The 27,973-nt window shown below is 48.0% G+C and overlaps 1 protein-coding gene across 1 annotated transcript; it reads left to right on the forward strand.

Annotated features, from left to right (window-relative positions):
* Nucleotides 1-24: 24 nt before the first annotated feature.
* Klf9 (KLF transcription factor 9) lies at nt 25-27,879 on the forward strand. The gene is made up of 2 exons (XM_006985379.4): nt 25-1,378; nt 24,393-27,879. Exons 1-2 carry the CDS (start codon nt 874-876, stop codon nt 24,620-24,622), a joined length of 735 nt encoding a protein of 244 aa, XP_006985441.1. The 5' UTR covers nt 25-873; the 3' UTR covers nt 24,623-27,879.
* Nucleotides 27,880-27,973: the final 94 nt, after the last annotated feature.

Raw genomic sequence — 27,973 nt, forward strand, 5'->3', positions numbered from 1 at the left:
CCACGCCAGCTGGCACGTGGGCCGGGAGGCGTGGGCGCGCGCGCGGACCGGGCGGCATCCGCGGGGCTGCGCCGCCCGGCTCGGAGCAGTTTCCCTTTTAAATGTCAGCGTTCGGGGCTGGAGGGGCAAGCACGCGGCGGCGGAACGGAACGGTCGGATTGGCCGCGCGCCGTAGTTCTAGACGCACCTCTCCACCGAAGGGCCCTTCTGACTGGCAGGGGGAGAAAGTAAACAGAGTTGAATCACCCTCCCCACTGGCCAATTGGAGGGGGCCTGGATTGTGACGTGATGGGATTCTGCGAAATTGTTACTGAGCTGGAGAATGCCGGAGCGGCGCGGCGCGGCAGGACCAGGGGCTCGGCGGCCGTCGGCGGACGCGGGAAGAAGTGTCTTGTAGGAGGCGCGGCGCCCCGCTCGGTCCCCGCCCCCCGCGTCCGCGTCCTCGGCTGATGCCCCGGGGCGTGAGCTCGGCGGAGAGGCGGCCGAGGGCGTGCGCCTGGCTCGCAGTTGCCTTTCCCCGCGACTCGGACGCGTTTGCAGTCGAATAAACTTGCGACCGCCACGTGTGGCATCTCTCCAAGGAGGCGGCTCAGGAGGAGGGCGCGCCCGTCGGGGGAATCGCGCGGGGCGCCGGGCAGGGCGGCGGCGACAGCGGCGGAGCCGGCCGCGGCTGCTGCGTGCGGAGGCGCAGCCGGTTACGTAAAGATGAGGGGCTGAGGTCGCCTCGGCGCTCCCGCGAGTCGCGAGCTCCCGCGCCCCCGCCCCCTCGGCCTCGCCGCACCGCTCGTCGTCCGAGGCCAGGGCAGGGCGAGCCGAAGCTCCGCAGCCACCGTCAAGTTTGGCCGCACCGCCCGGGGTGCCGTCGCCCGCACCATGTCCGCGGCCGCCTACATGGACTTCGTGGCTGCCCAGTGTCTGGTTTCCATCTCCAACCGCACCGCCGTGCCGGAGCATGGGGGCGCTCCGGACGCCGAGCGGCTGCGACTACCTGAGCGCGAGGTGACCAAGGAGCACGGTGACCCGGGGGACACCTGGAAGGATTATTGCACGCTGGTCACCATCGCCAAGAGCTTGTTGGACCTGAACAAGTACAGACCCATCCAGACCCCCTCGGTGTGCAGCGACAGTCTGGAGAGTCCCGATGAGGATATAGGATCCGACAGCGACGTGACCACCGAATCTGGGTCGAGTCCTTCCCACAGCCCGGAGGAGAGACAGGATTCTGGCAACACGCCCAGCCCGCTCTCCCTCCTCCACTCTGGAGTGGCTGCGAAGGGGAAACACGCCTCCGAAAAGAGGCACAAGTGCCCCTACAGTGGCTGTGGGAAAGTCTATGGAAAATCCTCCCATCTTAAAGCCCATTACAGAGTGCATACAGGTTAGCGGCGTCGCCTCTCCCCCGCTCTGGGCTTAGCTAACCTTTGGCCGGCCGGCATTCCTGGGCGCCCAGGACTCCGCACTCGGCCTAGAGGCTGCAAACAATTTTTGGGGAAGATGCTGTTTAACTCTTGCACTCTCTCCTTACTTGGCCCCAACCTTTAGGAGCCCCCCGGAGCCCCCCAGACGGCCGGGCTGAGAGAGTGGCTTGCGTGGCTTGGCCGGGGAGCGGGCCCGCCCCTCCCTTGCCCGCCCCGCCCCCGGGACTCCGCACCCCGCCGCTGCGGGGCCGCCCCACCTGGGGAGACGCTGGCGGCGGGCAGTCAGATGGCGCAGCTTTTTATTCCATTCCCTGGTGGGGTTGCAGCGGAGGGGTCGCGGCGTGGGGGGGAAGCCGCACTCCGCGTGAATCCTTTTAGGGATGACTAAGGACTCATTTAGCTGGAATGGCGGCTACTTTTCAGGGCTTGCCAAGGTGGTTTTAAATTTGGCCAAGAGCCCCCTGAGAGGTTTAAAATAAAACTGCTTCAGGCTGCAGGGGAGACTGATGAAGGAATGGTTGGCGGGTTAACTTCGCGACCAGTTAGCCTTCCTGAGGGACGTGATTCAGTGCTGATCTGTCCCCCATGTGACTTATTAGGTAGCATGCCTGAACCCTAAGTAGAGAGGTGTGGTCCTTGCTGGAGTTCAGGGCCTCGGGGATGAAATGTGGGGCGCTTCTGCTAGCGGTAGGCCAAGCAGCATACACCAACGTGGCTGGAAAGACATCTGCTGTGTGGAATGGGCATTAGGGACTTAGAGGGACCTTGGTCAGCTGGCTCTGGTTGTTCCAATTAAACATGCACAGGACAAGTTGGAAAGCGTTCACATGTGGACGTGCCGTCTGATCAGCTTGGGAAGGGTCGTTTGTAACTGCTCTTATGATCAGGCAGCAGACCCTTCCCTTCGGCCCTGAGACAGCTTAAGAAGTTGTTGGCCTTGTGTGGAAAGGCGTGGAGGATTTTTGGTGTGAAGGTTTGATAGATATTTTGTAGGAGAGATCCTGAACCTTTGGTTTCAAAATGGTGCTCTTGTTGGGGCTTTCGGCTTTGTTCGCCTTTTAAAAGAAGGACTGTGTCAACACCTCTTCTTTTTTATTTCCTTTGGAAAATGAGTCTCTTGGAGGTGGCTGCCAACACCCATATAAATCTGAATTTCCTAGTGATCATGAAAAAACAGGTGCTTTTAGGGATCCGCATCTAGGTTGCCGTATGAAACGGCACCTTTGAAAGTTTGAATCTGTAAGGCAGTTGGACAGGCCTGTACCCTCAGTGAGGGGTGTGACCTTTACCAGGGCTCTGGGAGGCGAAGAGCGGTGTATGAACTCAGCGTGTTACTCACCACAACCACAGCTGTTGGGCGGGCCTGGCCATGTCAGCCATGTTCCCCGGGTTCAGTAGCTCACATGGACACCCACTGCCACCTTGAGCAAAGGCATTTTCTCCTTCAGGAGGGCTGCCCAGTGGTGTAAGTGGGGAGGCCCGCAGTGCCTCCGTGGCTCAGCAGTAGATACCCAGCATTCTGGGCCATTTCGGCTGAGTGCTTTTCTCGGGCGTTGATAGAAATGGCTGCTCATGTGTGCGTGCATGCGTGCTGCTCTTTAATTCTCCATAAGGCATGTCAGCTCAGCTGTTTCAGGAGCACCTTTCACACAGTTCAGAGTGGAAAAGGAAGTGAAATAAATACTCTTCCCGTTTTAAATACTGCAGTCATTCTTGAGGTTCTAGTGGTGTGGTGATTGCAGGGGTCTTATTTATGGTGTGGGGAGGTGGGGGTGGTTGGGGGAGGGGTGAAGGACTCTTGTCCTGCTAGTGTGGGCAAAAACTCCAGCCTCTGCAGATGTTGCCTGAGGTGTACTGACGGGAAAGCACATGCCAAGTTGAGTTTCAGGCACTCGGATTCTCAGGCGGCTTCAGGTTAGATCACGGTTGGGTGGGGCAGGGAGCTTCCGGATTTTCTTTCCGCTGGTTCTCAAATCCTGAAGGTGCCTGGAGACAGCCTCGGATCCTCAGAATCCCTGCCACACCCCCGTGTTCAGTGCTGCTCCACATGTTCCCTTGAGAATCCCCTTGCTTGCTCACTGCCTTATAGAGCCTTGTGCAGCCCTGCTTCCTTCCATAGGGCAGCTTTAGAAGTGGAATCATTTCAAAAAATGTGTCATTTCATTCCGCGGAGCTCCTTCCGCGGTGTCCCGAGGAAGGACCCAGTTGAGGGGGCTGAACTGGGCTAGGATTTGCCTTGCTGTCTGTTCCTTGAGACCCTAAGCAGGGCTTCCTGATTTGGGGTTTGCAAACTGGAGTATCCCTGCTGCAGAATTTGCTTTGCAGATTTGTTTGCCGTGGACGGCACAGAGTTTATAAAAATTTCATTAGTTACCAGCATCTAAAAATCAGGATTCTGGCATAAGGCCAGATTTCTAGTTCTCTGGAAAAATCAGAAGATCTGGCAAATAACTGAGTGGGCCCGGATCCTTGCCTAGCAACAATTGGTCTGAACTGCTTTATCTTGGGTGGACCTCATTTATTTATGTTTATCTTGGGTTTTTGGAGACAAGGTCTTGCAAAAATAGCTAATCTGGACTTGAATTTGAAATATTCCTGGACCCCCCCTCCATCCTCCCCCACCCCCGACACCTCCCAAATGTTGAGGTTAGAGGCATGTACACCAGACTTATACTTTTTCCTTGTATACTCAGACTGTCTGGCAGAAGGGACTGAGATAGCGTCCATAACAGAAGCCTTCCTCCACTTTTGGAATAGAATGTATGGTGGTCTTAGGAATGCCTATACTGGCAATTCTAACTCAGGTGGAAAAGTTTCTTTCCAGGTCCTCAGTGGCTCTGTCACTATTCTCTGTAGCTCTGGAGTTACCTGTTTGGTCAAGGAGAGTCTCGTGGTAGAGTATAAGTGTGATATGGCCAGATGTGGTAGATCTGTATACAGAGAAAGGTAGATAGATCTGTGTAAGTTTGAGGCCAGCCTGGTCTACAGAGCAAGTTACAGGCCAGCCAGGGCTACATAGTGAGACCTTGTCTCAAACAAAGAAATGTGATGTGAAGCCACTTCTAGGGGCTAGAGGTGCTCGGTTCAATTCTTAGCACCCAAACCAAAGCTCAGGGAGGCTGGACTTCAGGGCCAGAGCCAACTCTGGCTGTGGCGCCAAGCCCTAGACTGAGAGGCCCTAGTGTTCTCACCTGGTCCTTATCACTTTCTCCCCTTTTTATGAGTACTAGGAAACCCTGTCCTTAAGGAGGTGTGCTCTTTGACCTAGTCTTTCCAGGCAGCTTCCCACAGTGATACGGGATAGTGTTTCATAAACTGCATCCTTCCTGGATGTGTTTACAACTGAACACGATTGGTAAGGAGTTCAATTGACTTGCCTGTGGGAGTATTCCTCTAATATATATATATATACATATATATATATATATATATATATGTATATATATATATATATATAGAGAGAGAGAGAGAGAGACTTGAGATGACATTATTCTACAAATGCCCACCCTGTACCCTGTGGTGTCTTAACACTGAGAGGATAAATTATAGAGCTACTTATTTAGAGGGCCACATTGTTTCTGACTATCAACGAGCCAATTTTTGCCCCCCTGGGGATGTCGTTCACCCACCCACCCTAGTGAGAATGTCTAGACTCACTTTCAAGTGCCCTGTACAGAGAAGTAGCAATGAATTGCAGAGAAAGGTGTGCAGAGCCACATACAGCTCCCCACTGAAGGGAAGATGGGTTTCTGAGTGTGTTGGGTTCTTGTGGGTTTGCTAGTGAATTCCAGATAAGGTGCACTTCTCTGGAGTTCAGGACAGGGTGGCCTTTGGTTATTTGGCCGAGTTGAAATTTCCTCTGGAGATAGAGACCCACCCTGGTGACTCTTGTTCCTGGTCTGGAAGAAAAGAAGGACCTCCTCCATCTCTTACTTGCCCCATCTTCTTGCCCTAGCACTGAAAAAGCAGGGTGGCCTTCTTCTGAAGCTGGCAAGCATCTCGGCTTCACAGCATGAAATGCAAATGGGGTACAATTACAAAGCACGTGGGCGTTTCCTTGGTTTCCCTCTCCGAGGAGTGTGAGTGGGCCCAAGGTTGGAGGTGGGAGGCCCCATAGGAAACAGGGTCCTCTGGATGGTGGCACCCCGTTGCCTTCAGACACAATGCTGTGAAGGGAAGAGGACTCTGGGGCTCCATTCCGGTTGTTGATGCTTCTCCCAAGGCCCCCGTCATTCCGCAGTGTCTGTGGGAAACTCCCAAAGTGAACTTCCCAGGGAGAAACAGCTGAGGACATATTGGGAAAGTGGCTGACAACGATCTTCCCTAATAAGTTCATTGAGAGGAAAAGTGGGCAGATGATTCCCGAGCGCTCTTTCAGCAGCTCCTAAAACCACAGGGCTAGCTCTGCTTGGAGCCTGCTTTCAGCGAGGTTTCTGGATGCCTTCCTATCATTAGCATTGTTAGTATTGAAAAACAACACCCGGGCCCGTTGTGTTTCTTAGTCTGCTTTTTATTTTCTCTCTCTTGCCTTATCTATTCTCAGGGTTGGGGCGGGGTGGGGGGGAGCTTACAGCAAAAACCGCCCCCACATCACCCTCCCACCCTTCCCTAGTGTTTCTCCAGCAAGCCCAGCGCCCACGGAGGAGCGTAAATTAATGCCTAGTAATTGGTACAAAGGCACTTTCTGTTTCTATGCGGCACATGCAAAAAGGAGAGGCAAAAAAGAAGGGGGGAAAAACCCACTGATGTTAAAAAGGGAAAGAGAGATCCTTCCAGCAGTGGTCTTGAGTAATCCTGGCTCCCAGTCTGCCCCCCACTTTTTGTTGGAAGTTCGTCACAGGCCCAGGCCTAACTCAGCACTTGGTGGCAGTAGTTGCTGGTCTGAAAAGAATAGACCTTGGAGGTTGGACGTGACCTTGAAAGGTCGACGCATCCATCATTTTGTCTATAAAAGAGCATGTGCCCACCCTCTGAGATGGGCTTGGTCTGCCGAAGCATTTGGGAGAACTTGGGAGATTTGGAGGCACGCTGCTAGGATACAAAAGCCCTCCTGCCTCCACTCGCATGTGACTCGGAGCTTATCCTGGAATCTTCTAAGTGCCTCCAGTTTTTTGTAGAAGCCTGTGGCTTCCAGCTTGCGTCTGTGAGTGCCCCGTTCTCCCTCCATTCTGAGTTCCTGAGGGTTTGACTCTGTAATTAACAAGGTTTTATTTTTGTTGTTGTTTTAAATCTATTCCTAAAATACTGCTTAGGGGAATTAATCGGTCGAAGAGGCTTGGTGGAATGGACCGGCCTCTGCCCTTTTGTTACCAGCCAACTCCACAAGTCCCAGGCAAAGCTCAGGGAGAGGCCTCGATCTCCCTTCCTGGAAGGCTCCTAGAACTTCAACACCAGTTTGGTGCATTCAGGCCAAGAGTGAGTATTTGTCTTGTCTTGGCCTCAAGCAGCCTTCTCAGCAAGTGTAGGACTAATGTTAACATTAAAGAGAATGGGGTCCCCGATAGGGAAGAGAAAAGCAAGGTTTTTTTCCACCCCCTGGGGTCTTCCTGGACGTTCATTTCCACTTTTGCCTAGACACTTGTGTTAGTGAGGCCTGCCTTCAAGCTCCCTTTTTTCTGAGCTACTCCTCCCAGGTGGACAGGACTTTGGAAGCCTGTGGTGAGAATGAGAATCTGGACCTGGAATGCAAAGGTTTCCCACTTCATCATCCAAGACCAGAGCTGCTGGGTCTTTGAGTGAATGAATGTATTTCCTAGAGTTGGGAGATGGAACCTGAACCTCCCGAGTGCTAGGCAAGCAACCATTGCACTATATCCCTAAGCCTCCGAATTTATTTATCTACTACTATTATTATTACTATTGTTGTTATTGGTTTTGTGAGACAAGGTTTCTCTGTGTAACCCTGGCTGTCCTGGAACTCACTCTGTAGACCAGGCTGGCCTCGAACTAAGGGATCTGACCACTTCTGCCTCTGGAGTTCTGGGATTAAAAGCATGAGCCACCACCGCCCACCCTGAATTTATTTTTAAAATGAGATTGAGAATGATCACTACTATGAACTAGAGAGTAGAATTCATCCCTGACTGACCAGTTTGAGTCCTTTGAAAAAGTGAGAAGACGTCATTTAAATAGATTAAAATAAAACCCATGGGAGCTTATACCATACAAAATTAATGACTAGGTTTTGAAATGCAGACAGTGCTGTGTTTTGTCTTCAGTGAAGTTTAGACATGTTTGAGAACCTCCCTCTTTGTGGAAGTGAATGAATGCTTCTGGGAGTCTGTGACAACTGGGTATGGGAACCACTGGGTAGGCACAGGGACAGATGGCCCAGGCCCTAGTCTGGGGATGACGGACATTTTCGTTTTAATTATGTGAAGGTGTGTGTCTGCCTGTGTATGCACACGTGAGTTCAGGTGCTGACAGGGGCCAGATGTGTCCAATCCCTTGGAGAGGGAGTTAATTGTACAGACGGTGGTGAGGCCCTCGATGTGGGTGCTGGGAACTGAACTAAGGGCCTCTGAAAGAGCAGTGAGCGCTCTTAGCTACTAAGCCATTTCTTCCGCCCAGACCCTAGACAGTTCAGACTGGAAAGATTTATACAGATCAGTGTTGCTCAGAAAAGTACGAGAAAGGTGGGGGAACTTCACTATCTGTTCTGTCCAGGGGGCCAGCTCTAAGATTTCAGTCAGTGAAGAGGGGCCCTGGCCCATCAGAGTAGTCGCCTCTGAGGAGCCAGAAGGGGCGGGGCTTCTAGAAGAACCTTTACCTCCAGCATGAAGGCAGGGGTGCCGTGACTGGGAGCACGGGCCCTCAGCACGCTCTTCATGGGCCTATCCCTGCCTGCCTCACTCTCATTACAAGGACTCAGGCAAAGCTTTTATGTCCTGAACCTCAGGTTTCTCACCTGTAAAATGGAGTTCCATAATTACATGTTGTTGAAGTTAGGAGGCCAAGTTCAGACGAGGCATTTAAAAGATTTAGCATGCTAATCTTAGGCTGAGAATTATTACAATTAAAGGTAAATACTTTACGTATATATCCCAGAAACCTTTGAGAGTCCTGGAATTCTTGTTTAAAATTCTAGATGATTCTGAGTGACTGTTACAAGTGAAAGGTGTGTCAAGTGCTGATGGCCATTGTGACTTCATGCGTGCTGTCATGTTGGGTATGTGGTGTGTCAGGTCCTGGGCCAAACAGCTTCATGTGTCATATTTATTTATTTAGGTTTTTCGAGACAGGGTTTCTCTGTAGCTTTGCACCTTTTCTGGATCTCCCTCTGTAGACCAGGCTGGCCTTGAACTCACAAAGATCCGCCTGCCTCTGCCTCCTGAGTGCTGGGATTAAAGGCGTGCGCCACCACCGCCCGGCAACGTGTGTCATGTTTCTACATTCAAGGAGTTGTCTGTGAGGGCTGTTGACCTTAACCCCGTGACTTTTTCCTGGTGAGAAGTGATTTCGGTGTTTCTTAAGGGCTCTTTTGTGTTTGTCAGGCTGTCTTCTTTGTGTCCCAGCTCTGGTGTGAAGATGGTTCTCATGAGCCTTGGTTAGGAAACTCCGCACAAATCCTGACTCCCCATGTCATCCGAAATTGTTTACTTCCAGCCGGAAAAAGAATCCATTTTGTTGTCATTATTGTTTCAATCTGCTTTTATTTTGTTTGCTTTCGTCTTTTTTTTTTATTTATTTATTTATTTATTTATTTATTTATTTTTTTGAGACAGCATCTGGCCATATAGCTCAGGCTAGCCTGAAAGAAACTCTGTGGTCCAAGGTGTCTTCAAACGCTTGGTCTTCCTGCGTCAGCTTCCAGGGTGCTCAGATTATAGGCCAGCACCATGACAACTGCAGGGTCTGGGTTTTGGACCCATAGACAGGTTCTAAGCAAGAAAGTCCATAGGCTTGCTTAAAAGAAAACGGTGTTCCACGTGGGCTGTCTCACACCTATAATCCCAGCACCTGATAGGCGGGGGCATTAGACGGCCATGTGTTAGAGGCCAACCTAGGCTACTTAGCAAAGCTTTAAAAAATTTCTTTTTAATTAAAAATAGAGCTCCAGGTTCAGGGTGCGGGCATTCAGTGTCCTCTCTGTCCCTTCTCTATGGCTTTACCACCCTGTTGCTGGCTCTGGCTTCATTCATTAGCTGTTTCTCTCTGAATGGTGCTAAAATGGCTGCCAAGCAACACCAGACTCACTTCCTGCCAATTCAGCAAAGCCGCACAGAAAGACTACTTCCCATTCCTGATGATTCCAGCAAGCGACCCAGGCTTTAAGCCACGGCTGAGCTGAAGTTGTGTGTCCCTTATGAAAACGGTCAGTGTGGCAGGACTGGGTTCCAGCTCATGCAAGCCTCTCAAGTCTGAAGGTGTGGGCTCAGCTCCTGAACTGCTAGGACTCAGAGGAAGGACTGGTTGGAATACAGGAAGATGGAATATAGGCCAGACAAGGCAAATCGAACACCTATGTCCACTTAGTCTTGCTAGGAGGAAGCGCCAAAGAGCAGCATTTATTTCCTCTGCTCTCTGGAGCTTAGTGGAAAAGATAGGCCATGAGTGAACGGACAGAAAGGACTCTGCAGAGAACAGGTGATATCAACACGTGTTGCAAGTGCTCACACACACCCGCAGGCCCTCCTGAGGAGATGGTCAAGAGACTATAAGACCAAAAACTTCACACGGAACAAGTTTACCAGCAGATCTTCAAGGGTGTTTACATGATCTCCACTCCAGATTGTCCATTTTCAGTGCTTGGGGGAGTGAATCACACTCACATGAACATTTATTATCCACGGTGCTGTAGATAAGGTCTGTGTGAGGACGAGTCGTTCATGTAGTGGTTCCGGTTGAGATTCCAAAATCCTTTCAGTGTGCACAGTACTCAACAGAAACACCACAATAAATTCAACAAACAGAAAATAGAGCTTAAAACAAAACAAAACACCAAAGTGACTTAAATTCCTGGGTTGCCCTTGTAGTTTTATAACACTATGGTTTCAAAGACAAGAGCAGAATGAAGCTGGGCGTGAAGGGCATGCCTCTAATCTGACCACTTGGGGAAGGTTAGGCGGGAGGAATGAATTCTGAGAGCACCCAAGGCCAGCCGGGTCCCTTGGCCAGATCCTGTGGGGACATGGTAGTGTGGCTCCTTCCTGTGTGGAAAGTCCTAGCCTTTGGTGAGGAGCACTAAGCCAGGGGAATCTGTGACTCATTTTGCTGCAGGAATTGGTGACTCAAGCTGTTTCCTGGGGACCTGTGTGGAGTAGGACTGTTGTCACCACAGCCATATCCTGATGCCAGCACTGTGCAGGCCCCGGAGGGGAGAAGAAGCTGGAGACAAGTGATGGCATGGCATCACCTGTCACTTTTCGTCCCCATTTGTCACAGCCTAGCTAGCTGGTGGAGTGGGTATAGCCAGTCAGGCTCCAGCCTTCCCATTTCTTTTCTTTCTTTTTTCTTTTTTTGGTTTTTTGAGACAGGGTTTCTCTGTGTAGCTTTGCGCCTTTCCTGGAACTCACTCTGTAGCCCAGGCTGGCCTCAAACTCACAGAGATCTGCCTGCCTCTGCCTCCCGAGGGCTGGGATTAAAGGCGTGCGCCACCACCGCCCGGCTGCCTTCCCATTTCTGTTGTTGGAAAAATAACGCTGTCTTGGCAGTTTAGGAGTTCTTGGTCACGTCTCTATTTAGGGCAAGTGAGTTTTTTGTTTGTTTGTTTGTTTCTTTAAAGACTGTATTCTGTAGCCCACACTGGCCTCAAACTCAAGGTAATCCTCCTGCTTCAGTCTCCCAAGTGCTAGGATTGTAGAAATGGCTTGTTAATGTATTACATTCTATTTTTCTAGGGTAAAGTTTAAAACAGCCACTCTAATTTGGGGTCCTTTGCCTGTCTTCCCCTGAGTGATATCTCATCTGGAATAGCAAGCTCACCTGTTGCTCTGGCATTGTGGAGGGTCGTCCACGTGCCAAGCCCTCCTGCAGCCTGGTGGTCTCCATTGGCTCTCACACACAGCCACTGCGTGCCCCGCCCTCACTGATAGCGAAGAGGGCTTCCTCACAGCAGCTGCAGGAGTGAGATCCTGGGGCTCTGTGACACTGTCTTCCTCCAGTGGCACCTAGTCCTTTCTCTCCCCATTTGGAGGGGAGGAAACCCAGATCTCCATAGAGGAATGACCCACACAGCAGTCCAGCCCCTCAGGGGCCGTTAGTGGGGCCTACCTAGCCTGGGCTTCCACAGGCTTGTGTTCCGGAGAGGCTGAGGGAAGGCAGCTTTTCCTGAGCACTTCCGGGTGTGTCTGTAAACAGGAGTAAAGAGCTCTGGCGCTCCCTAGAGACCTCTAACATCTATCTACACGAATGGTGTTCTTCGAATCCCGTTCCAATCACAAGCCTATTGTAGGCTGAAAATAACAAAGTAGAAAAGGCCCGTGTAAGCCTCAAACATAACTCAGCAGCACAGCCACTCTGGACCATAGGACTTCCCTGCCGATTGTGGCTGGCTGGGGGCTGTAGCTTACTGCTGCCCAGCATCAGCAGAGGGTATCGAGCCCAGGAAACAATCAAAATCCCAACTACAGTCTCCACCGAGGCCTGCTGCTTCTGCACTATCAGAAAGATGAACAACCCAAGGCTTAGATTCTAAGCAGAGTCATCGTAGACTAGGGGGCCTGTGGACTGACTCCAAGGTCTTGGAAGTGTTGGCAAATCCAGGGAGAATAAGCTTAAGGTGTACAGCTTTTTGTTTACTGAGACAGAGCTTCATGTAGCCCAAGCTAGCCTTAATTCCTTAGGCCATCAAGAATGACCTTGAACTCGTGATCTGCTTGCCTCGGCCTCTCAAGTGCTGGAATTTCAGATGCGTACCTGTGCTCTACATTTTAGAAATGTTACTTTGAAACTTGAAGCTGGCAGGATGGCCATTTCACTGCCTTAACGTGCCACCCCTGCCCCTAACTGCATATGGAAAGAAGGGCCAGGAGGACAGGAAGCAAAATCGGGCATGAGAGAGCCTCTGTGCTTTCAGTTCAAGCCTTGGCTCTTTTCTCGCATCTCATCTCTTTGTATGCACAAAACCGGAGTAAGCATTCGAGCTGGGTTTTAAACTGGTCATGCACTGGTCTGTGCGGTGTCCTTGGGCAAATCACTGGCCCCTTGTGCTGGCTGTTTCTGGAACCCGACCGGTTAGAAATCAGTGATCATAAAAATGAAGCGAGGAAAAGAATCCATGTGTCGGAGAGAGTTATTGAGCATTTGCTTCTGGTTTGATATTGAAGGCCCCCTGATCATCCATTCTTCATATCTCCTGCGGGAGGCTGGGCAGAGGTAGGAATCATGCCGCCCTGAGAACCAGCTCACGGAAGCTGGGATCTGCTTTCTTTGGAACTAGCTGTGTGGGTATGAGGCCTTTGGAGCATGGCTAGGCGCTCCCAGCTCTAAATTCTGTAAATGACCTAAATAATGCCTTCTAGTGACGTGTACCAAGCTGCAGACCTTTCTTGTGTTTGAAATGATCTCTTTGGGTTTTTTTGTTTGTTTGTTTGTTTGTTTTTTTTTTTTTGTTTTGTTTTGTTTTGTTTTTTTTGCCTCTGCACTAGTTTTAGAATTTCTGAGATGAAGCCACAAGACTCAGGTCCTGCTGTGCTAAGTACCGGAAGGCTCGAGAATCCTCTCTGCCATCTTTCCTTGGGGTTTCACTGGGCCTGTGGGGTTCTCACAGATCCATTGAGTGTGGGGGTCGTGCAAGCACTAGCAGGCAGGTTTACTCCACAGATACAAGCGGCTGTCAGGCATTATGCCTTGGGACACACCCACTTCCTTTAAAGCGCCTACACTGGTGCACGAGCTGCTTTCCTTCCCACAGATACTCGGTACCCACAGTATGGGTGGTACCCACAGGCTGAGCACCGACATCTCAAAGCAAAGCAAAGGAAAAAAAACCCCACCAAACATGAAAGGAGTAAAACCACAAAGGCTGCAGGAGAGAGGTGAAGCAGGAGGTACTGGGATGGGTAACCGTGGGAGACAGGATTGTCCCTTCAGAGGCTGCCAGGCATCCTTGCTCATTCAGAACAATTTTGGGTGTGGCAATACTTCCGGTGAGCAGGAGACTTACGACGTCTTGATTTTTGAGTCCAGTGCTCACGAAAACGATTTATGTCGGAGGAGGAGGGATTCCGTCTGAGAAGTTCACAAACTGTTACGTTGAGCGTGCACATGAGAGCGCCGGAGAGTGGGGGTACCTGTGCTTGTTCTGCCCCTGCAGACCCTCCAGGGGTGGAGGGAAGGTGGCGGTGGACGGCCAGGGAAGTGGGCGGGTCTGTGTGGGACCCAGCCACAGCAAACACCGTGATTGAGGAGGCTGTGTTCTTGGACTGGCCCGCCCTCTGCCTGGCAAGGATGGCAGTATTTGGACAGCCCTGGAAATGTGGGGCAGAACATACACTCAGGAGGGGTGCCTTTTGTTTGTTCTTGTTTAGGGCCATTTCTAAGTCCTATGTGGAAAAAGGAAAGGAGACATGAGAAGTGTGGGACGACAGATGTATATCCCGAAAGGGTCTCGCTTTCTAATGAGTTGTTGGAGTAGGAGACAGTGACTTCTCCTTTTCTTTCTCCTTTAGACACCTAGACTACCACTAATTTCTCCGTAGGAAGTATACATCTCTGCTCCCACAGGACACATTGGTTTGCTTGTTTTGGGTTGGCTTTTTGTTTTGTTTAGGACATAGCCCTGGCTGGCCTGGAGTTCACTGTATAGGCTAACCTTAGACTCCGAGATCCACCTGGCTTTTTTTTTTCTTTCTTTCTTTTTGTGTGTGTGTGGTTTTTTTTGTTTTGTTTGTTTGTTTGTTTGTTTGTTTTTGAGACAGTGTTACTATGTCACCTAGACTGGCCTCAAACTCTATACTCTAGTCTCAGCTACCCAGATGCTGATTTATAGGCATGTATAGCACAACAACCAGTCTTGGAATACTCCTTGATAGTCTGTGGAATAGCTTAAGCTCAAATGCATCATTGTTTTCAGTAAATGTGTATATTCACATAGAAACATTTAATTATTAGGGTTTTTTTTTTTTTTTTGTTGTTGTTGTTGTTTTTGTTTTTATGTTTTTCAAGACAGGGTTTCTCTGTAGTTTTGGTGCCTGTCTTGGATCTCACTCTGTAGACCAGGCCAGGCTGGCCTGGAACTCACAGATATCCTCCTGCCTCTTCCTCCCTAGTGCTGGGATTAAAGGCATGCACCACCACCGCTCGGCTCTATCTATTAGTTTTTGAAACAATGTCTTCACATAACTCAGTTTGGCCTTGAGCTTACTGTGTGTACTGTATGTATGTGCTCATGTCTGTGCAGGTGCATGTGCATACACCAGAGTGAAGGCCAGAGGTTGACCTCAAGTGTCATATTTTTTAAATTTATTCTTCTCTCATACAATACATCCTAACTGCTGGGTGGTGATGGCACACACCTTTAATCCCAGCACTCAGGAGGCAGAGGCAGGCAGATCTCTGTGAGTTTGAAGCCAGCCTGGTCTACAGAGCAAAATCTAGGACAGGCACCAAAACTACACAGAGAAAAACCCTGTCTCGAACCCTCCCCCCCCAGAAAAAAACAATATATCTCAACCAAAGTTTTCTCTCCCTCATTTAGTTAGTTAATTAATTAATTTTGAGGTGGGGGTCTCTCTGCATATCTCTGGCTGTCCTGGTACTTACTGTGTAGACCAGGCTGGCCTTGAACTCACAGAGACCTGCCTGTGTCTCACTGAACTTGGAGTTTACCAGTTCAGCTAGACGATCCAGCCAGGAAGCTTTTGACCCTCTCATGGCTTTCTTCTGAGTGCTGGGATTACACACTATTGCTCTACCTAGCTTTTTTTTTTTTTTATTTTAGCATATGCCGGAGATTGAACTCAGGGCTTCATAACAAGGACTGTACTATCTCCCTAGCCCAGAGGTGTGTGGGGGTGGGGGGTGGGGGGGAGCTTATCAAACCCAGGGCCTCACACATACTAGGCAAATGTTTTGTCACTGATCTACATCCCCAGCCATCAGGATTTTTTTTTTTTAAGTTTTGATATTATACTATAATTATAACATTTCTACCTTCTCTCCCCTCAAGCCCTCATACATGCCTCCCTGCACTCCTTCAAGTTCATGGTCTCTTTTTTCACCAATTGTTACTATATGCATATATATGTATATACACGTATATTCCTAAATAAAACCTATTTGGTCGGGGCTGGAGAGATGATTCAGAGGTTAAGAGCGCTGTTCAATTCCCAGCAACCTTATGGTGGCTCATGACCATCTATAATAGGATCTGATGCCCTCTTCTGGCATGCAGGCATACATGCAGAGCACTCATACATTATATATATATATATATATATATATATATATATATATATATATTGTGTGTGTGTGTGTGTGTGTGTGTGTGTGAGCGCGCGCGCGCCTATTTAGTCTGTATATTGTTACTTGTATATGTTTTCAGGGCTGACCCTTTGGCCCTGGAAAACCAATTGATGTGCTCTTTCCTGGAGTATACCATCTCTCCCGGTCCCAGCTTCCCTCAGTTGTGTAGTGTCTTGTTAATTTATTGTAAGTATTGTATATGAGTAGTGTGTGTGTGTGTGTGTGTGTGTGTGTGTGTGTGTGTAGGTCAGAGGACATCTTTTAGGAGTTGGTTTTCTTCTTTCAACATGTTGAGGGTGGAGTCTCTTGTTTCTACGTGCTGCATACTATAGACATGCTGGTCCTCCAGCTTCTAAGTAATTCTTTTGTCTTTACTTCCCATTTTTCTGGGGATGCTGAGAATGCTTCAGAATCTGTCTTTTTCTAGAGGTCAAACTACGGTGGCCTGTATTGGACAGCAAGCACTTTAAATGGCTGAGCCATCTTGCTGACACCCTGCTACTTGATTTGCAAGTGTCCTTAATTGTTTTTATAGATTTTAATCTTTATTATGTGCTATAATTTCATGAACTCAGCGCTCAAGCTCTTGTTTCATAAAGTTTTATAATGTGTATAAAGCTTCATATCCATGTAGAACCTGAGGCAGGGGGATGGTGAATTTGAGGCCAGACTAGACGACACAGAGAAAGACCCTGTCTCAAAAACAAAACTAAGAAAAATATCCGTAAGTTTTGCCTATGGCTTTGTGTTTAGAAAGCCTTTATTCCACCATGATTCAAAAACATTGATCTGTGTTTTGTTTAGTTTTTACCTTTATAGCCCATTAGAATTTCTTTAAGTAAAAAATATAAGATAGGATTGCAGGTTTAACTTTTTGTCTGATGTCCCTGTTACTATGAAAAAAAAAATACGTATAGTCACTGACTTGAAATATTCCACTACCGTATACAAAATCCCTTTAGAGTCTTAGGGTTGCCATGTGCTGAATCCTACACTGAACCCCGATAGATTCTTGGGTTTGTTTTCAGTTCTGCTCTGGTGCTGAGTTGGTGTCTCACAATCTTAATTATTACAGCTTTAATAATATATTTCAATGAGGAGTCTTGCAAGTACTTATTGTTCTGCAGAATTTTCCTGGCAAGCCAGGCATATTTATTCTTACAAGTGAACTTCAGAAATTTGTCAAGTTTAAGAAAAAGAAATTCTTACAGTGTGTGTGAATGTCGAGGGTGAGTTTGTGCAGAACTGTGGTGTTCCCCCTACGGAGTTTCACCCGCTAAGGACCTGAGAACTATATTCCATCTTGTGTTTTCTTTGAATCTTGTGGTTTTGTTGTGAAGGTCCTGGGCCTTCATTTTTAGGTCTATCCTGACTGCTCCTGAGCAGATCATAACAAAGTCCGTGGCTCCTGCTCTTGTAATGTAGATGGGATCATCCCCCCCACCCAGTTACCTTCACTTTTCAGTCAAAAAGGTTGTATCACCCTTATTTCCTCACCTAACTTCATCCACTCCCCTTTCCTGAACAGAGAGAGCCATTTTAATGACAGGGCAGGTGTCCCTGATGGCTTTGGACTTTTATTTTACTACTGACCGAAGCTGAAGGAAGCTTTCAGATGTCTGTTCTTCAAACTTGCTAAATAATGTTCTTTCTGTTTTCCTGAAAGCTTTTATTAGGGAGGAACATTAAGTTTTATCAAGTGTTCTGCATCAATCAAGGTGTGCATCTGTAAGTGCACTCGCAGTAATGTATTTTCCAATACCAAATTATCCCTTTTTCCATAGACTTTGAGTGGGTTTTTTGTTGTTGTCAAGAAACAAACCTTTTTTCCTGAAGAAGCAGGCCTGGTTTTATGCACTTGCAGGGAGCTCTGATTCTTGATTGACACTTGTGGATTCTGGTCTGGAAGGAAGCTTCCTTCCCTCAGATTTGTTGTTACCAGGTTGGTTGGCTTTGGCCAGAAAGAAGCAGTGAGGGCATTTGATTTCTAGATTTGTAACCTTGACATGACAAGGTTAGATCTCCTTTGAGCTCTCTCTGGCTAAGGAAGGGAAGGTGGGAAAAAACCAGGGAGAAGGAGGTATTGAAGGCTAAGGCCTCTCTGACTTCGGGTTCAGACCTCAGTGGCAGCCTTGACTCAGAGAACAACCCAGGGGAGCCTGCACGGGGCTGGGAAGGGCCCATGGGCAGGCTGTGCACCTGCCAAGCACTGTGCCCTCTTCTCATAGATGGTATATGGAGTCTCGGCTCCATTCTCTTCAGGACTTTCCCAATAAGAACAAGCTATATTTACCATCAACTGTGAGTTGGCTTTCTGTGCCGTGGCAAAATACCCGAGACATGTCAGTTTCAAGAGGAAAGTTAATCTTGGCTTATGATTTTAGAGGGTCCGCCACGGTTGCTTGCCTGGGTTTCTTTGAACCCGTGGGGCAGTGCATCATGGTGGAAGTGTGGGGTGGTGGAGGCTGTTCACCTCATGGTAGCTGAGGAACTAGGAGAGAAGAGGGGCCAGAGTCCCCATATGCCCTTCCAGGACATAACCCTCGATGACCTAACTTCCCCATGAGGCTCCATTTCCTAGCCAACCCATCACCTCTTAATAGCACCATCACCTGGGGACCAAGCCTTCAACCTCTGAGAGGCATTTGAGATCCAGTCCATTAGGACTGACTAATTGCTGGTAGCCAGGCAATTCCTTCTAAGAAGCAATGTGAGCGGAGCTGGAAGGCCCAGCTCGGCCTGTCTCCTGCCATGGTGGGCCTGGGAGCATTCCGGAGGCCTGGTTGTCTCCATAGAGCAAGTCTGTTACTCATGCTGTGCCAAGTTCAGTAGCTTTTTTGGTCAAGTTTATTTTATACTCTGAAGAGTCTGTCAGAAAGAGGTGCTTCGCTTGTGCTGAGAGGGGCGGGGAGTGTGAATGTAAATCATGAGAATTCAGAGCCTTGGTCTCTTAGCAGCTCTGATCCTGTAAGGCAGAGTTTATTGTGTTATTGCCTCTGGGTGTGTTTTCCTGAGAAGGCCAGAAACAAACTCTAGCACCAGCCCGCTTTCCCCCCAGGAGAATGGTAACTCTCATTAACACTGCAGCCGGACTTAAGGATCTTCGGACTGATGCTTGCCTTGCTGTGAGTGCCATGGAGAAGAAGAAGGCTGGCCATTGCCCTTTGACCTCCTCACTTAGCTGAAAGAGTGAGCCTGACTTGGTTTCCCCCTTAGAGTGGAAGTGTGGCATGACTGGTCACAGTTCCTAGGCCTGTTTTCCCCTCTCACAAGGTCTCTGTTCCCTTCAGCCCTGAGCTCCTCTCTGCATGATTCTCCATTCTCCCCCTCCTCCTCTCTCCATGTGATTTGTTTTCTTTGAGATGGGCTTTTGCAGAGCAAACTTCCTGCCTCAGCCTCCCGAGAGTCGAGTTTATAGGTGTGCCCACCATGCCTGGCTTCTGTTTTACACTTCTTAGGTGCAAACCCCGTAACACTTTGCCAGTGACACCATGTCTCTGCCATTCACGTGTATCCCATAATAGGTCCTGTGCACATTCTCACCAGGGCGAAGAGGAGAAACCAGTAAGTAGGTTCCCAGGCAGAGTCTGGCCTGCGTATACACCTCTGGCTGAAGCGCACATTCTAATTGGAGGCAGATATTGGGGGCTGAGCTCCTGTCTCCGCCCTGCCTTATCCCTTCCCGTCTGTTGTCCACACCGACCTCCAGGCCTCTATGGTTAGCTACCGGCTAGCTCCACCCTCTGATCTTCAGAAGAGCTTTATTTGTTAGAGCACCAACAAAAGATCACCACAACTGGCCGGTTTTTATCATGTTGAGTCTTCGTGGCTGTCGAGAGGATATCAGTCTGCAGGTGACTGTGGACCCTACCCCAACCCAGGAGCCAGTGAGCCACGGATGCTGAATTCATCCCACTCTCTCTGACACGAGGCCCCCTTCTCTTGTGTTCATAACCATCTGGTCTTGGTTTCTGGCAAGCCAGCCCTGGCCTGTGGGCTGTAGGTTGCTAAGCCCCGCCTGATGCTTTTCCAAAGTACTGATTTTTTTTTTTTTTTTCCAAAAAGTACTCCATAAGAGTCAAACCTGCTGTTTCCAGCTGGCTTTGTTAACTGTTTATGAACTGTCAGCTTTGGTGTATAAGTGAAAAGAGTCCGTCAATGGCTGTTCTTGGCTCGGGGCTTGCTCTGGAGTCTGGGCCAGTCTCTTTTCTCTGAAACACTCAGGGCCAAGGAAGCTCCCCAGTGTCAGCACCCGGATGAGGAGCAAAGGGAAGAATCACAAATGGTGACTGGCTGTATTGGAAGCGAGTGTTGTGAGGATGAGCCCTGGCTACCCTTAAAATTCTCTCTCTATGAGTGTAAGCATGAAGAGTAGTGCTGTGGTCCCCTACAGCTGACTCTTGCCACTTTCCGCTGTGACACTTCTAGGGAACCACCTTCTTTTTTCTTTTTGGTTTTTGGAGACGGGACTACTTTGTGAATAGCCTTGGCTGTACTGAAACTCACTCTGTAGACTAGGCTAACCTGGGACGCACAGAGATCCGCCTGCCTCTGCCTCATGAGTGCTGGGATTAAAGATGTGCATCACCGGGCCCAGCATGCAGCCATCTTCTAAGTGAGGGAAGTTCCTTTCTCCTGGGCAGCTCTGCCAACAGAGGGGCCCTTGGAAACGTTTTCCCCTGGATCCAGACTCAGATCGTGGGATTAACTCCTCCTTTTTCTGACTCAGTGGACTCACAGCTACAGGTGCCAGTGAGAAAGCTAAACCACATGGTACGCTGCCAAGAAAGCCACTTCACTAACAGGCTCTGGGAAGACAAAAGCTTTACTTTAGGCCTCCTGCCCGGTTTTCCTGAGCATCCTAGAGCAGCAGATAGAGGCTCCAGGGCAGAAAGAAGCAAGAGCTTTTGTCTCTTTTTTTACTTGAATCTTATTCTACGAATTCTATGTCATATTTTCCAATTATATATAATATATATATATATATATAATTTTTTTAAAGATAGGATTCACACTATGTGAATCCAGGCTGCTATGAACTCATAATTCTGCCTCCATCTCCTGGGTGCTTGGGGATCCCAAGCCCAGCTTTTTTTTTTTCTCTTATTTATTTATTCATTTATTGATTGATTGTATTTTATTATTTATTTATTTAAGTTTTCGAGACAAGGTTTCTCTGTGTAGCACTGGCTGTCCTGGAACTAGCTCTGTACCACAGACCAAGCTACTGCCTCCCGCTGCCACCGCTGCCACCACCACCACCACCACCGGGCTTTGTTATTGTATTTTTAACATACCATTGTTTATAAAAGCATTTTCCTATAGATGCTTTTTTTTTTTTTTTTTTTTTTTGGTTTTTCAAGACAGGGTTTCTCTGTGTAGCTTTGCGCCTTTCCTGGAACTCACTTGGTAGCCCAGGCTGGCCTCGAACTCACAGAGATCCACCTGGCTCTGCCTCCCAAGTGCTGGGATTAAAGGCGTGCGCCACCACCGCCCGGCCCTATAGATGCTTTTTTACAGTTAGAAGGACTTTGCTGCAACCTAATTCTAGAAGAGTCCTGAAATCTGCTTCAGTGACCTAACTCCTGAGGAAGTTTTGGTCAATATTAATGGTCTGGAAATAAATACACACACACACACACACACACACACACACTACCACCCCCACACCTTCCTGGCCTGCACCTGCAGGTTCTGCATTAGTTGATTCAATCAAATACAGATAAAAAAATATTCAGAAAAAATGTTTTTCTACTAAACATGTATTGATGTTTTCCCTTGTCATTAGTCCCTAAATGATGAAATTTAACAACTATTTATTTAAATAAGTAGCCTAGGGATCATTGAAGGTATATAAGATATGCTTATGATATAGAAATATAAAATATACAGTATATAAAATATGCAATCTTATATAAGGGACTTGAAAGTCTTTAGAGTATGGTATCCATGTTGGGGTGGGGAGTCTTGGAGCCTACCCCCCCTCCCCACTGGTACTGAGCAGTCAATAAATGCTGGGCATAATAGATAATGCAGAAGTCACATAGAATGTTTTCCTTGCCACAAGAAGCTCAATCAGAGAGCGTTGTTACAATCTGGATTTCACCTTGTGCTCCAAGATCTGCTGAGGGTGCAAAGCTTGTTGTTCATCAAGAGTCTGCAGCCCTGTCTTTGCTTGTTTGGGGTTTGCCTCGGATTGTTCCACGCAAAGCTCTCTGGCTACCTTTCCTTCTTGACCCCCTCGGGAACCCTCTGTGCAGTATCACTCCTGGCTCTCTGCTCTCTTCTGTGCTTGGCATCAGCATTCTTGCTGTAAGGATTTCCGCCTAAGCTTGCATGTAGCCGTGCTTTGCCCCGTTCAGTTCCCATAAGAATGAGTAGGGTGTGCAGCGTTAGACCTGGGCTCTGCTTGGAGCATAGAAAACGCCGCAGGTAGCAGGTATAGATTCCTGCAGGGGCTGGACAGTTGGCTGGCTCGGCCTCGTTATTTTACTTCTGCGTCTCATCGGTGCAGGTGAAGAAGGGAGAGAGTGACTTTCCGATGACTCAGATGCATCGTGCTGGACAGCTCCCAGCCTCTGCAGTATCTTTTCCAGCTTCCTGCAAGCCTGGGACGGGAGTGAGAAAATGATGATCGCGCCTCACACCTACCAAAGGCGTGTCTGGAGAGCTGTCTGGAAGTGGGCGCCTGTGTGTCCTGTGTGTACAAAGCAGCTGGTTTGGAACAGTGTGAAGGGCAGGCAGGTGGTCCCAGAGCAGGGTGATGACAGGTACTTGCAAGAGCAACTGAGGTCCTTGTCTTAACCAGCATAGTCTGCTTTTGGACACATCCCCCCTCGCTAGCATCTTGGTGGGTGTGTAAGGGGTGGGTATCTCTTAATGCTACCATGAGCGTGTTCTCCAGGTGGGACTTAGCTGTATTCTAAGATTGGAGCATGGAAAACCATTTGGTGTGACTCCAACCTAAGAAAGCTGACAGAGCCAGGAGGGATGTGGGGAAAGGGCCAAGTCCTCATGACCCATTAGAGGCAGGACAGCCAAATAGCCAGAAGCCCAGGGCTTGACATCAGGCAGACAGTGAGCTCATAGCTTCCGAGCAAGTAACTTAACCCCCCCCCCCAGATCTCCATTTTCTCATCTGTATGATGGCCACCAGGTGGGGGACCCTGTGAGAAGCCAGTGAAACAGCGAATGGGTAGCCCTAGCTCTCCGCCTGCACTTAATGGGAGGAACATGGAGGGAGATGGCTGGTGACGCAGTGACAGCTGGGTGCTAAGACACTGACTTAGAAGACGGCGTTGCAGGAGGGCACCATTCACAAAACAGAAGAGCCTGTGAGCTTATCCTCAGGCAGCCAGGCGGCCTCCCCAGGTAGCGGCATCCTGTCATCAGACTTGCTGGTAGATGCCAGGTGGCTCCGGTCCTAGGGAGGTCGAAGGGAAATGCCTGTGGCGGGAGGGAAGGTGGCCTCTAAGCTCCCTGCTTTCATCTCTACAATGCCAGGAAATGTAGCCAAGGGCTCTGGCCCGGTCTGAAGATCTCTCGAAACCAACAATTGCATAGGTTAAAATTAGAAGGGGGTTAAAAAAGAAAAAAAAAAAAAGAAGAAACTTCTGAGTGATCACTGGGTACAAGTAGCAAGCTTATTTGCTTAGAGGTTTTTCCTCGGCAGTTTCCCGATTGCCTAGCTTGCCAGGGATGTCAGAAGAAGGGAACACAGACATCCTGTGGCTGTGTCTACAGTCGCCTCTGGAGTCGGCGTGCTCACTGAGGTCTCTCTCAGGATGACCGCTTTCCCGCCGTGCTCTAGTCACGCCCCTGTCCTGGTCCCCTCTTACAAGGACACCAGTCATGGGATGAAGTACCACCCCCAGTGACCTCATTTCATCCCCATTACCTCTTTAAGGACTTGGGGTTGGGACCATGCCCCTTTCCACGCCAGGATCCTTGGGTGCCGATCCTAAACAAAAATGTGAGCCTTGAGGATGGTGAGCAGGTAGCACTTTTGTGCAAGTCTGGTGACCTGAGTTCAATCCCAGAGCCCCAAGTAAAAATGGATAAAGAGATCTGACTCCACAGACTTGTCCCCTGACCCACATGAGTGTCGTAACACACATGCCCATGTGCATACACATATATCGTCTTTAAACTTTTTTTAAATTTTAAAAATGCAAGCATTTACATAGAATAAATGTCTCTGCACTTGCTTACAATATCTAATACAGTGTAAATGATGTGCATTCCATCATGAAGAAAATGACAGTTAAAAAGTCAGTACATCAGACAGTTTTTCCTTTCCAAAAATTTTTCCATCTATTATTGGTTTAATCAGATATGGACCCCATGGATGGTGGGGAGGGGAAGAGCTATACAGACAGCTACATTCTAAGATGTGTGTATGAGGGGTTAAGACTTCAAATGAGAGCTTGAAACACAGCAGAACCCACAAAACTCATGACAAGGGGTTTATCCTTTGTGTCTGTCTTAGGGATTGTCACCCATAGATGGCCTTCGGAATGTTTTGACATGCCCTTTAAACTGTGTTCTGTCTTGATTCCCTTCTCTTAGGTGAACGGCCCTTCCCCTGTACGTGGCCAGACTGCCTTAAAAAGTTCTCGCGTTCGGATGAGCTGACCCGTCACTACCGGACCCACACTGGCGAAAAGCAGTTCCGCTGTCCGCTCTGCGAGAAGAGATTCATGAGGAGTGACCACCTCACCAAGCATGCCCGGCGTCACACCGAGTTCCACCCCAGCATGATCAAGCGATCAAAAAAGGCTCTTGCCAGCCCCTTGTGAGGTGCTCCCCATGGCAGCCAGGCAGAGATGGTCCCCGGAAGGACAGAGCTCCCAGGAAACAGATGGACACGTGGAAAACGCGCCCCAGCAGAGGCGCGCTGCGCTGGCCACGGGAGGTCACTGCTCTTTGGTTAATATTCTGACACTCGCCCTGTACTGTTTCCAAAAAGCACATGGTAGCCTAAGATCAAAGTCAACGTTTGGTCCCCTTGCAGAGGCAGCGTGGAACCGCCTCTGACTGTTGGAGGGCAGGCACATGCTTTTGGTATTCTCTCCTTTGTTTTTTTTGGGGGGTGGGCGGGAGGGGGTGGCAAGGCCAAGACTCGGGGTAGGGTTTTGAAGATTCACACTGGTGTACATATGTCTGACTGGGTGAGTTGACCCCTGGCCTCCCACAGTGACTCTGGGTCCTTGATGCCTGTTGACACTCAGAATTGTTTTTCTTCTCTTTTAATGTAACGACCAGTGTGCTCCAGTTTGTTTAGCAGAACCACCACTCTCTTGAATCACTTTAACTTTTGAGATTTAAAACAAAAAAAAAAAAAAAAAAAACCAACAAAAAAAAAACCCTCCATAGCACAGCTGTCTTTTATGCAAGCAAGAGCACACCTAGTCCAGCATGATCTGTCATCTAAAGACTTGAAAACAAACAAACAAAAAAAGTTACTTATAGTCAATGGATAAGCAGAGTCCGAATTTACACTAATCAAGACAAACCTTCTCGAGGTCCTGTTAAGTCCGGAACTTTCAAACCCTGCTTTGTATGAATCGTACTCTCTGAACATAAACTGCACTTTTATTTTCTAATACCGAGGGTGAATAAGGTAAATACATGCTTTGAGGGTAGAGGCAGACGTTCTGTTTGGTACCACGTTATAATCTGCTTTTTTTTTTTTTTTTTTTTACAGTATACACGTTTTCCCTGAGAACCCATGGCAGAGATGTGAGGGCAGAATGTATAAGACACATGCTGAGGAGGAAGAGGGGGAGGAGGAGGAAGGTAGTGTTTTAAAGTGAGCGGACAATTTTAACTTCATGAATTTGTTTGAATTTCCCCGTCCTTTCAGAGAACGCCATCTTAATACACTCACGGCGCCAGGACACAGACAGAGGACGAGCATCCGGCCCTGTCTAGTGTTAGTTGATAAATGGGTGCATGACCATCTCCAGGCCTGGAAATGCCTGTTTTTGTTTTTGGTTGGGGGTGGGTGGGTGGGCGGATTTCTTGGTCGCCTTCTTGTGTTCCTATGAGACTCCCATTATGAGGTGCAAGAGTTATATCCAAGGAAAGGGAGCTGAAATATGAAAAACAAAACATGTTTGCCCCTATAAGTAGTAACTCCCAAGGGAAGACACCACCGTAATTTCAAAGGCGACTCTGCAGAACAGCCCCTTATGGTGAACGCAGGTCACAGAAACACGTGAGTGACATCACATCACCAGCTGTCTGCATCAGTTGCCCCACCACGACTTAGCTTCTATCCAGGTGTCTACAATGGCCCGAACCACTATATCCATCCTATGCCATTTACTGAAAACTTAATTTTGGCTCTTACACGGCCAGAAAAAAAACAAACTCAGTTTTCATAGTTAAAAACAACAACACCATGAAAACAAACAAAAACCTCAACTGAGGGGAGTCAGCAGTGATCGTGGGGAAATGTTTACATTTTCTTCCTTCAGAAATACCACTTTCTGATGATTTTATCTGATATTTAAAGCAGGGAGCTATGGTGCACTCTAGTTTAGCCATGTGCTGCACATGGTGTGTAAACTCGGGGTTCTCACCTGCAAGGAGCTCCACATTTCACCCAGCACATGCTCACTCCATCTCAGCATCGGTGCTCCGGCAGTGGGCACGGGGCACAGCTGACTCCGACTTCCAACACAACAGCCATCACAGCAGTGTTTTCTGTTGATCCAACACGGTCGCATCAGTGGTTCTATCCAGAGAGCCGCTTTTAACATTAGGGACTGGGAACAGTCCACGAGCTAAAAAGGAAAGTGTTTTCTCACGAGAAAACATGTCAGGAAAAATAAAGAACACTTTCTACCTCTGTTTCAGATTTTTGAAACGCTTATTTTAAACCAAATTTTAATTTCTGTGTCCAAAATAAGTTTTAAGGACATCTGTTCTTCCATATGAAATAGGTTAGGCTGCCTATTTCTTCCTGAGCTCATGGAAAAGGCTATGCATAGGGTACTCTGCACGCTGCCTTTTAGTGAGTGAGGAGTTTGAGGTTGCCTAGCAACTTGCTAACTTGTATAAACTCAGCTTTCCCTCATAGAAAGAAAGGAAGGAAAACCAAGTCCGTGAAAGACAATCTTAATGTTTCAGGAGTAAATCTGTATGTGGCTCTTGTCAAACACTTAGATGGATATAAACGCAGCAACTTGTTTTAAAAAAAAAAAAAATGCACAATATACTTCCCGGAAGAGTTGCTACTTGCCTTTTCAAGTTGTTGACAGACACACATTTGATATTCTCTTATATGTTCTAAGTAACGTAACGTATAAACTCAAGGCTTTTTATTCTTTGTGATAAGTCCTGTTTTGCGTCACAAAACGGGAACCAGCATTCTAATTAGATTTACTACACGGAGATATGGTTCAAATAGGACTACGAGAGTTCATTGAGCACTAAAACTATGAAACAATTACTTTTTATATTAAAAAGACCATGGATTTAACGTATAAAAATCCAGATGCAGGATAGTAATTTTTGTTTACTTTTTTAACCAAACTGAATTTTTGGAAAGACTACCGCAGGTGTTTAAAAAGAAAGAGAAGCCGTTTTATCTAATACTGTAAGTAGTTGTCATTCATGGAAAATATGCTAGTTTTAGAGTTACGATGTCTCCTCTCCTTGGTTAGGGAAGAAGAGAGCCCTTCCTCATTGCTGAATGACACCCTGGCTTTAAGCTCCACATCACGCTTCTTTTGAGAATTATATTTGGTAGTTACAATTACAGAAACCAATTAGTTTGTCAGTTTGCAGATAGATTTAGCACAGTACTCATCACTCTGGGTAGATAAGATGTTCTTTCACAGCGGATGAATGATCTGTAACACTGTAAGATACTGATCTTTACAACTGTTTAATCAGTTTTATTTTTGTACAGTATTAGTGACCTAAGTTATTTTGCTGTCCTGTTTTTGTAAATCAAATGAAATTATAAAAGAGGATTCTGACCGTAGGTATTTTGTACATATGTATATATGTTGTCCAAATAAAAATAATAAATGATAAAGATGAAGTTGTTGCGGCCATTATGTTCTTCCATAGGGTCACGGTTCGATTTGTTAAGCTGTGTTCACAGAATCCCGTGACAAGCGCAGGGGTGATTTACC

Source organism: Peromyscus maniculatus, chromosome 1 (genome assembly GCF_049852395.1).
Source record: "Peromyscus maniculatus bairdii isolate BWxNUB_F1_BW_parent chromosome 1, HU_Pman_BW_mat_3.1, whole genome shotgun sequence".
NCBI classification, from domain to species: Eukaryota; Metazoa; Chordata; class Mammalia; order Rodentia; family Cricetidae; genus Peromyscus; species Peromyscus maniculatus.

What these genes read in the sequence shown, in the direction of transcription:
- Klf9 (XM_006985379.4), top strand. Translation starts at nt 874, where the DNA reads ATGTCCGCGGCCGCCTACATGGACTTCGTGGCTGCCCAGTGTCTGGTT. An exon ending in CCATTACAGAGTGCATACAG is followed by an intron (nt 1,379 to 24,392) that starts GTTAGCGGCGTC and finishes CCCTTCTCTTAG; the next exon opens with GTGAACGGCCCTTCCCCTGT.